General features: G+C 34.4%; 1 protein-coding gene across 2 annotated transcripts in view; it reads left to right on the plus strand.

Annotated features, from left to right (window-relative positions):
- Nucleotides 1-8,663, plus strand: part of LOC117176162 (mitochondrial 10-formyltetrahydrofolate dehydrogenase) — a 19,242-nt gene extending 10,579 nt beyond the window's left edge. For both annotated transcript variants that reach the window (XM_033366251.1, XM_033366250.1), the window contains 4 exons: nt 2,811-3,045; nt 4,173-4,442; nt 4,522-6,005; nt 7,988-8,663. In XM_033366251.1, the coding sequence (XP_033222142.1) occupies nt 2,811-3,045; nt 4,173-4,442; nt 4,522-6,005; nt 7,988-8,565 (2,567 nt within the window). In that variant the 3' untranslated portion in view covers nt 8,566-8,663. The remainder of the gene's footprint in view (nt 1-2,810; nt 3,046-4,172; nt 4,443-4,521; nt 6,006-7,987) is intronic.
- Nucleotides 8,664-9,219: the final 556 nt, after the last annotated feature.

Consider the following 9,219-nt stretch of genomic DNA (forward strand, 5'->3'; position numbering starts at 1 on the left):
ATAAAATTTAAGAATTGAAAATACTTAATGCAATCTATTATTAACTAATTACAAAATTCACAAAATTATTGTAAATTATACAAATAACAATGTTTTTTTTTTCAAAATTTAAAAGACTTGAGACATAGACAGAGTCAACGGTTTATTTTTAAAAACATCTTTTCTTCAAAGGAGGCTCATTAATAAGTTTATCGTCGTCCTCATCATTGTTCTTTTCAGATTGTTTAAAAATACCGTGATACCATGGCGCCACCTACTGCTACCGAAGCGCAGTCACAACGATGTTGTTCAAATTTAAACGATATTTTAGCACATAACGGCCATAAAAAGTGATCAAGTGATTGATTACGGCTAAAACTTGTTCTAAGGATGTACTACAAACACTACCATGCATTTTTTTTAGTTTTCGTATAATAGGGATTCGGTCAGTTCTAAATGAGGCTTACATTATACCCTGGTAGTTAGATATAAATATATCGGCCGTCCCCACCACTGACCCACGCCGTAACTAGGACCTAATATCTTTGTCGATACTATCCAGTGCTTTCAACGCCATCTTGGCTACTCTCAGCTGCTCTCTTGGCTTCTCTTCTAAAATCGCCGAAATCCGTTCAAGTGTTTGCGCATCGCATTTCGCGCACGCCTTTCTGCCAGCACAAATTGAATTTCAGAATACGCGAATGAAAATCATCCCAAACTCAATATACCTGTCAGTTAATTATCATATTACTTGTATATCAGATATAAGACACTGCACTTAAGTTCCATTTCTGGTTGAAATTAAGTGACTTAATTAATTTAATGCGAAAATGAAATTCATCTACATTTAAAATTCATCGTCTTGCATGACTGTGTTCTTACCCTCGTTTATACGCCAATCTAACTCCCCGTCAATCTTTTCGTCACTAGTGAATAGGCTACCAAGATATGCGTATACTTGATAAGTATACTTCTCAACTTGTTCCATTCTCTCATCATTTTGGACAATGTTGCTCAACATTCGTTCCAAGTCTTCGATTGACTCTGCCATAACAACCTTATCATCTGCGAATGCTAACCCACGTACCTCAATTGTCTCGAGACTTACACCTTCTTCGTCAAAGAGAGCCATTCCTTGACACTTGTCCATGAATATAATAGATTAGCCATAAGAATATAACGCATCCTTGCCTAGCACTTTGCATAATATCGAACCATTCACTCAGTTACCCATTAACCCTTACACTGACTTTGCTACTAGCATATATTGTTTTTATTGCTTGTAAGAGCCCCATCCATTGACTCCGTCAGGATTTCCCAAAGTTTACTTCTGTCCACCATGCTAGGTCTTCCTTAATCCAAAAAAGAGTTTTGAATGAAGAAAATCAGTCTTGCTTTAAGAAAAATAAAGGTTTCAAGTAAAAAAAAATAGGCGCACGGTCTACATGTAAGACAAAAAATGGACTTAAACCTAGCTTTCCCGAGTAAAGATACTTCGACTTGAGTTCGACTTGGTTATGTCTTGAGTTCGTCTCCAAGGCATCTATATCTGGCTGCGTCTCAAAACTGAGTCAAGACATAGGCCTTCGTCTTACTGTTATGGCCACGACAGGTAAAACGGCGTTTACTTATCTCAAGTCGAGCCTTGTCTTGGCTAAGACGACGTTTACTTGACTCAATACGAACCTTGTCTTGGCTGAGATTATCAAACCTTTTTTGGCTCATAAATTAGATTAAAATTTATGAATAAAAAAATTTTAATTATTAAATTAGTTATTGTTTATTTAAAAATTCAGAATCGGCGGGTCTGAACGAGTAAAACCCATAAAAGTTTTCTTCAAAAAAATAAAAATTGTAACTTTCTAGAAGGATCTCCTTAGCCATTAGAAATACGTAAAAACAAACAACATTTTCGGTATCATTATCAAACAAGTATAATACAAATATAACAATCAAGCTTTTATGACTATTAGAATTACCCTTTTTGTTAGGGCAGGTATGCACTCGAAATTATAAACCGCACGTGTTAGAGTCATAAAAATTCGACTCAATAGATAAATTTATGTCTTAAAGACATAGAAACTTGTCTTCAAGACATTAATTGAAGTCTGTCTCCGTCTCAAAACTGAGACATGCTCAAGTCGACCTTTTCGACTTCAGCATGTCTTGATTAGGGGTAATTCAAGTCGAACTCAAGTCGAAGCATTTTTATTCGGGTTAACTCTACACACGGGCTTCAATTAAGGTTTAACAAAAACTATAATTGTTTCTCTATGTTATTTTTAGGAAGTAAATTTAATAAAATTTACTTATTAACTATTAAAAAGTAAGTTATTATTCAAGAAAATATCGAAATTCAGGAAATAAGATCTGGAATAAATTTCATACTGCTAAAATGTCATTCAAGTGCACCTCAAGTTATCAGAAATAATATCTACGGTTGAATTTACAAATTCCATTGTAAATTCTATGAAATCCGACGTTCTATAGTAAAGATAAGATTATAAACGACGAGACTTTATTCTGGGGATAATGATAAGAGTTTAAGAATCCTCTGATGTGATAAATATACCTACAAGAATTTTTATAGAGTACACGAAGAAAAATGGATATCAAGATTTGATATCTGGATTTTTAACTATAAGACAATGATCTTGATACAAAATTTAATATTCAGATATTAAAGTTCAATATCAAGGTAATCCAGATCGTTGTCCTATATAGTTAAAAATCTAGATTTTAAATTCTAATATCAGTTTTCACTGTATATCCTGAAATCAATTAAGAAAATATAAATATTTTTGATTTGCTTTCAAACCATTTTTATCCAGCTGCCAAAGCAAAAGAGGATGATGTTCCGGTCTTCAAGATCAAGGCATGGAGAAGTAAAGGACAACCTTTGCCGGAAATACTCGAACTTTACAAAAAAATCGATGTCGATTTGAACGTTTTACCCTTTTGCACCCAATTTATACCCATGGAAGTGATAAATCATCCCAAACATCGCAGTATCGCTTATCATCCCTCAATCTTGCCGAAACATCGTGGAGCCAGTGCCATAAGTTGGTGAGAATTTCTATTAATCGCTCGTAATTTAAAACTAAACTTAACATTATGTTCTAAGAATTTTCTATCATTTGATTTCGTGGTTCCTTAATATTGTCACACTCAGAAAGAAAAGGAAAAACGAATCTTAAAATTCAAAATAAAAATGCCCACAAAATAGAACAAACATAATATTACAAGTTACATATACGGGCATATGTCTAGAACCTTTCACTTTTATGTCCCTGAAATATATCCAAGTAATTTTAGTAAATTTTCCCATCGAAAAATATTCAAATTATTATAATGATCAGCCTAGAGGTTAGATTTTTTCAACAAAAAATCATTGTACAAGTAAATTTATACTGCAGAGGAAAAAGGATAAAAAAACTAAAATTATAACTGCATTTCTTGCAATTCATTACCCAATACTTCATTTCTTTTCAAATTTTATTTTTTAATGTTTGTCCACAAATTTCACTTTATCAATTTTTAAGGCTATTACATTTAAATTGGCATGATGTTTACTTTAATTTGCATTTCAATTGGTGAAGTCTTCATTGTTAATAAAATGTAATTTTTGACCCATTATTATTTTGAAATGCTGCATGCCTTTCTGAATTCAATTTCAGGTTTTCAGTGCTTTACTTTGTAATTTTTGAAATTTGATTGTTTTTCATTAAAATATTTTTAAAGTTAACGCCAGAGAGAGTTTTCTTGAAGGAGGGATAAAAAGAAGAATTTCTTTTAAATAAATGATATAAATACGTGGTTAACCAGAATCTCAAGTTACTTGACGAGTGATAATATTGCGTGAATCGTATATACATTGCAAACATTATACAATAATATATAATTGTAACATGTTCACATGTAAAAAGCCCACACGTATTTCTCAAAGACCGGTTATTTATTCGACCGATACACGCACACTGTACATTCTACTTCATGCCCCATTTAGCCAATTAAGAATTTTCGTACCAAGAAGAGAATATATCTTTTAAATTATAATTAGGATTGCTTTATTTTTTGCTCCAGCCTCTACTAGTTATATGATTATCAGAAGTTCTTTGCGAAATACAATTTTTTGAAAACATTGATAATTTTTTTTGCCAATATTCGTTTAAGCTATTTTCCTTTGTTATTAGGACTCTCATTAGTGGAGACAAGGTTGCTGGATTGTCCATCTTTTGGGCAGATGATGGTTTGGACACAGGACCTATTTTGATACAGAAATCTTGTCCAGTAAATCCAAATGATACCCTAGATAGTCTCTACAACAACTTTTTATACCCAGAAGGAATAAAAGCTGTAGCAGAAGCAGTAAATCTCATTTCTGATGGAATTGCGCCAATGATACCACAGACCGAGGATGGAGCCAGTTATGATCCTATGCTAAACAAACCAGAACTCCAAAGGTAATGTTTAAATTAATGCTTATTTGAATATAATAAGAGCATTTTTAATTCATTTATCTGAAACAATAAATTATTCCAGGCTAGATTTGTCGAAAAAATCAGCCCAGGAAGTTCACAATTTCATCAGAGGCTTAGACAGTGCAATTGGAGCTTGGACCCTCATCAATGGTGAAGAAGTTCGTCTTTACGGTAGCACAATTTGGGACCAAAAGTTGCCCGTAGGTGACACTATTGATATAGACGGTCACATTGGAATCGTTCACGAAGGCGGTATTGTTATTAAAGTGGCGGAAAATAACTTCGTTAATGTACAAAGGCTAAAAATTGGCAACAAAACGATAAATGCCAGCATGTATGGTAAAATATCCAATGCTAGTGTAAATATTGAATTTACCCAAGAAGAAGCGAGCAATGTAGGAACTGTGAGGAATATTTGGCAGAGCATCCTCAAAATGGAAGTGGATGATGAAACTGATTTCTTTGCCTGTGGAGCAGGAAGTATGGATGTTGTCAGATTAGTAGAAGAAGTAAAAGATTCTCTTGGTGTTTCTCTTCAGAATACGGACGTTTTTATGGCTCCTGTTTTCATTGAATTTGCAAGAGTGATGATTCTGAAAAGTCGTGGAGATTCCGTCCAACTTGGTGTTCGATACGATGCAGTGGAACTTAGAGCCAATAACAAGGATCTCAAATTCCCCCGACAGCTCTTCATCGATGGACAATTTATCAATGGTAAAGGAAAACCTATTGATACAATCAACCCACATGATGAGAGTCTGATTTGCTCTGTTGAGTCGGGTTCCCCTGAAGATGTCGATCATGCTGTGATTGCCGCCAAGCGAGCTTTTGAGGAGGGGGAGTGGAGCAAGATCAGTGCCAGGGAAAGAGGAGTTATTCTCTTCAAACTTGCAGATCTGATGGAGGAGCATAAAGAAGAATTAGCAAGCATCGAGAGTATTGATTCAGGGGCAGTTTACACATTGGCACTCAAAACCCACGTTGGAATGTCAATTGAAACTTGGAGGTACTTTGCGGGTTGGTGTGACAAAATTCAGGGATCAACAATCCCGATTACTCATGCAAGACCGAACAGAAATCTTACAATAACGAAAAAGGAACCGATTGGTGTTTGTGCTTTAATAACACCCTGGAACTATCCTCTGATGATGCTTTCCTGGAAGATGGCAGCTTGTTTGGCAGCTGGAAATACTGTTGTCATGAAACCAGCCCAAACTTCGCCATTGACAGCCTTGAAATTCGCTGAACTTTCAGTCAAAGCTGGTATACCACAGGGAGTCATCAACATTGTTACTGGAAGTGGTTCAGTTACTGGAAATGCCTTGGCTAATCATCCTTTGGTTCGCAAGTTGGGATTTACTGGGTCTACTGAAATTGGACAAGTTATTATGCGGTCTTGTGCAGACAGTAATTTGAAGAAGGTATCTTTGGAGCTAGGAGGAAAGAGTCCGTTGGTGATTTTTGAAGATACGGATTTGCAACAGGCTGTTAGGGTTGCGATGAGCAGTGTTTTCTTCAATAAGGGAGAAAACTGCATTGCTGCAGGTATGTACATTTTTCGAGACCCTTTTTAATTTTAACGGAGAAAAAATGGATTTGTAGTTTTAAATATCGAATATCATTCACAGATTCTCAGTTTGTGGCCTTATGTCTTGTACTTTTTAAAGAATCTTCCATTGAAACTTCTAAGCTTTCTAAGGAGACTAATGATATTTAGCTTCAATATTTGTTTAAAAGTAATTTATTGCCAGTTTTGGATCTATATTTCGAAAATTGGACCTTTATGACGAGCTGTATTCGTAAAAAAATCCAAACTTGAGGTTGTCGTGATTCTCGGGAAAAAACAAACAAGTTTTTAAAACAAATTTTTCTCACCACGATGTGTTTTCTCGGCGTTTCACGTTATTGCGAGTTGGCTTGCACCTAGCAGAAGTTTGGCAAAACTACTGGAATAATCGTGTTTTTGCGCTTCTGATCAGTTTATACGGAAATTGAAAATTCCATTTGCAATTAAAAATAAAAATAATTTAATCTAATTTGTGGATCAAAATGACCCCTCGCGTAAACTAAATTTTCACTTAAAAGGGCGTACACATCCCGGTTCTTTCTGATTATTTCTTGAGGATGCCTCCCAAAACTAAATTAGCCTTTGAAAATGCTGAAAATGGTGCAAAAATTGAGTTTATTGGACATTTCTTTATTTTAACGCATCATATTAATTAAACGCCTAAAATACTCGTCACTCTCTTCTTATGCATTTTATATGAACATTGTTCAAAGTTATAACGTTCCAAGAAAAACACTTTTTATGGAATAGTCTGATTTTTTTATATATCTTGTTTTCGATACATCATGCACGAAAATGTACTAGTAAAATTATTGTCTAGGTAGGAAGTACTGGCCATTTAAGCTTTTGTTTTAATAAAATAGCTGGTATCGTTAAAAATGTTAATATAAACCGGCAGTCATAATTCTAGTTCTTGCTAGTCAAAAATGTAACCTTAACAACAACAAAAGTGACTGTTCGGGTACTCAATATAGAATTTCCATTTTAATTTTAAAGAGACAACCGAACTCCGGACTTTGCTAGTATTTAAGAGATTTTGATTCACTAATTGATATAATCTCTATAGAAAGCAATGAATTAACAAGAGGGCGAGAGATTTTCGATGAATAGCGAGTAAGACAGCTCAAAATATAAATAGATAAACTAGCGCTTATGTCCGTAATCGTTTTCTAATTGGGAGACTATTACTACTACTACTACTACTACCTCTAATACCTCAGATTATTAATATTAAGATATAAAAGGCCATATTTTTTAAATTACGATTTTGGGCGTTTCTAGACTGGAAAATATAAAATTCTGGATTTATTCCTAGAGTACAGTTTTTTTTCAAATTAGAATGACCGGGGCTACCTGACACTCCCCTTGTGTTATAGAACACAAAGCACGGAAAAAATGTATTTTAAAATTATCTGAATGTTCCATAAAAAGGATTTTTCTTTGGAAACTGTAACTTTTAACTTAATAATTTTACAAACTCTTTTAATTTCTGTTATTACTATTTTAGGCGTTCAATGCTCGTCTAAAATTCAGAAAAGTCCAATAAACTCTATTTTTGCACCTAACATTTCCAGAATTTGCACAGGTGCTAGGATATCATCAAATAAAGCTTCACTTTCCATGGATTTTTATAAAAGTAGGCTAAAAAGTTTAAGAGAACAAATTGGTGTGCCATCGATACGGTAACCTTAATGTGATATAAAAGAATGGCAATAATATGATTTTGACGGTGTTTTTTTAGTTTATTTCAAATGTCTCATATACAAATGCCGTTTGAAATCTGAAAAAAATTCTAAATTTCGATGTATTGAGCCTGTTAATTATTATTGAAATCAGCAAACTTAAAACTTTAATTTTCAAAAAGGATTTGGAAATCTTTTTCTAAGAGATCTTAATTTCTACAAAAATAGATTTTTCCTCATACAAAAAATGAATTTCCTATCACAAAATTAATTTTCAGGTCGGATTTTCGTGGAAGAAACGATACATGACGCATTCCTAAATAAAGTTGTTGAAGAAACGAAGAAACTGACAATAGGAAATCCTTTGGATCGAGGTACGGCTCACGGTCCTCAGAACCATAAGGCCCATCTTGAAAAATTAATCGAATTCACAAAAAAGGGTGTCGAGGAAGGAGCTCGATTAGTTTATGGTGGAAAAAAACTTGACTGTCCTGGTTTATATTTTCAACCTACAATTTTCACTGACGTCAAAGATGAAATGTTCCTTGCAAGGGAGGAATCTTTCGGTCCGATTATGGTAATTTCCACGTTCAGCTCGAAGGACCTCGATCGCATAATTGCCAGGGCAAATTCTACGGAATATGGTCTTGCAGCTGGGGTCATTACGAAGGATATTTCCCGGGCCCTTAGGTTTGCAGAAAAGGTCGAGGCCGGAACTGTTTTTGTTAATACATACAACAAAACAGATGTTGCGGCTCCATTTGGTGGATTCAAAAAATCTGGATTTGGCAAAGATTTGGGCCAGGAAGCTCTAAATGAGTATTTGAAAACAAAAACTATCACGATTGAATACTGATTACTTTTTTCAAAAAAGAAAAATATTTTATTAAGAAATATTATACATTATAACTCTTCGAGAGTTCGCATTTTTCAGTAGATTTAAGAATTTTTCACTTCATATTTAATTTTTTTAATTGACTGAATTAATTTTTAATTTATAATTTAAATATATAGAAGTATTTTCATTCGATGCTTCAGCTCTGCCTTTTTTTTAGTTAACCCAGAACCTCGACAAGAACCGAAGTTTTGAGAAGAGTATAAGAAATGATAGGGAACTGGACTCGAGAGAAAGAGAGCCTATGGCTTTTTTTTATTACACCATTAAGCCACTTCCCTTTCGGGGTAGGCGTGACTCACTCGGTAGGGGAAAGGAGTAGTGTGTGTAAGGGATAGAGATTTTTCAGATTGATCCAGAATTCTCGTGCTATTTAAATAAATAACACGTTCGTTCCGCAACACTGCTCCGACCCAGGTTGATGATCAATCTCTCTAGCAATCACCCCAAGCGAAGAACCTCACGAAGTCCTTATGTAAGATTCCCCACTTGGGTCCATTAGTGGCCAAGGTTTTTTGTTTCAGGCGTCATTCACTCTACTGACACTCTTTTTATTAACTATTTGCCGCCATACTTTCATGTCCTGGCATACTTCTCTAGCTTCTTTTATGTCCA

Source organism: Belonocnema kinseyi, chromosome 7 (genome assembly GCF_010883055.1).
Source record: "Belonocnema kinseyi isolate 2016_QV_RU_SX_M_011 chromosome 7, B_treatae_v1, whole genome shotgun sequence".
Lineage (NCBI taxonomy): Eukaryota > Metazoa > Arthropoda > Insecta > Hymenoptera > Cynipidae > Belonocnema > Belonocnema kinseyi.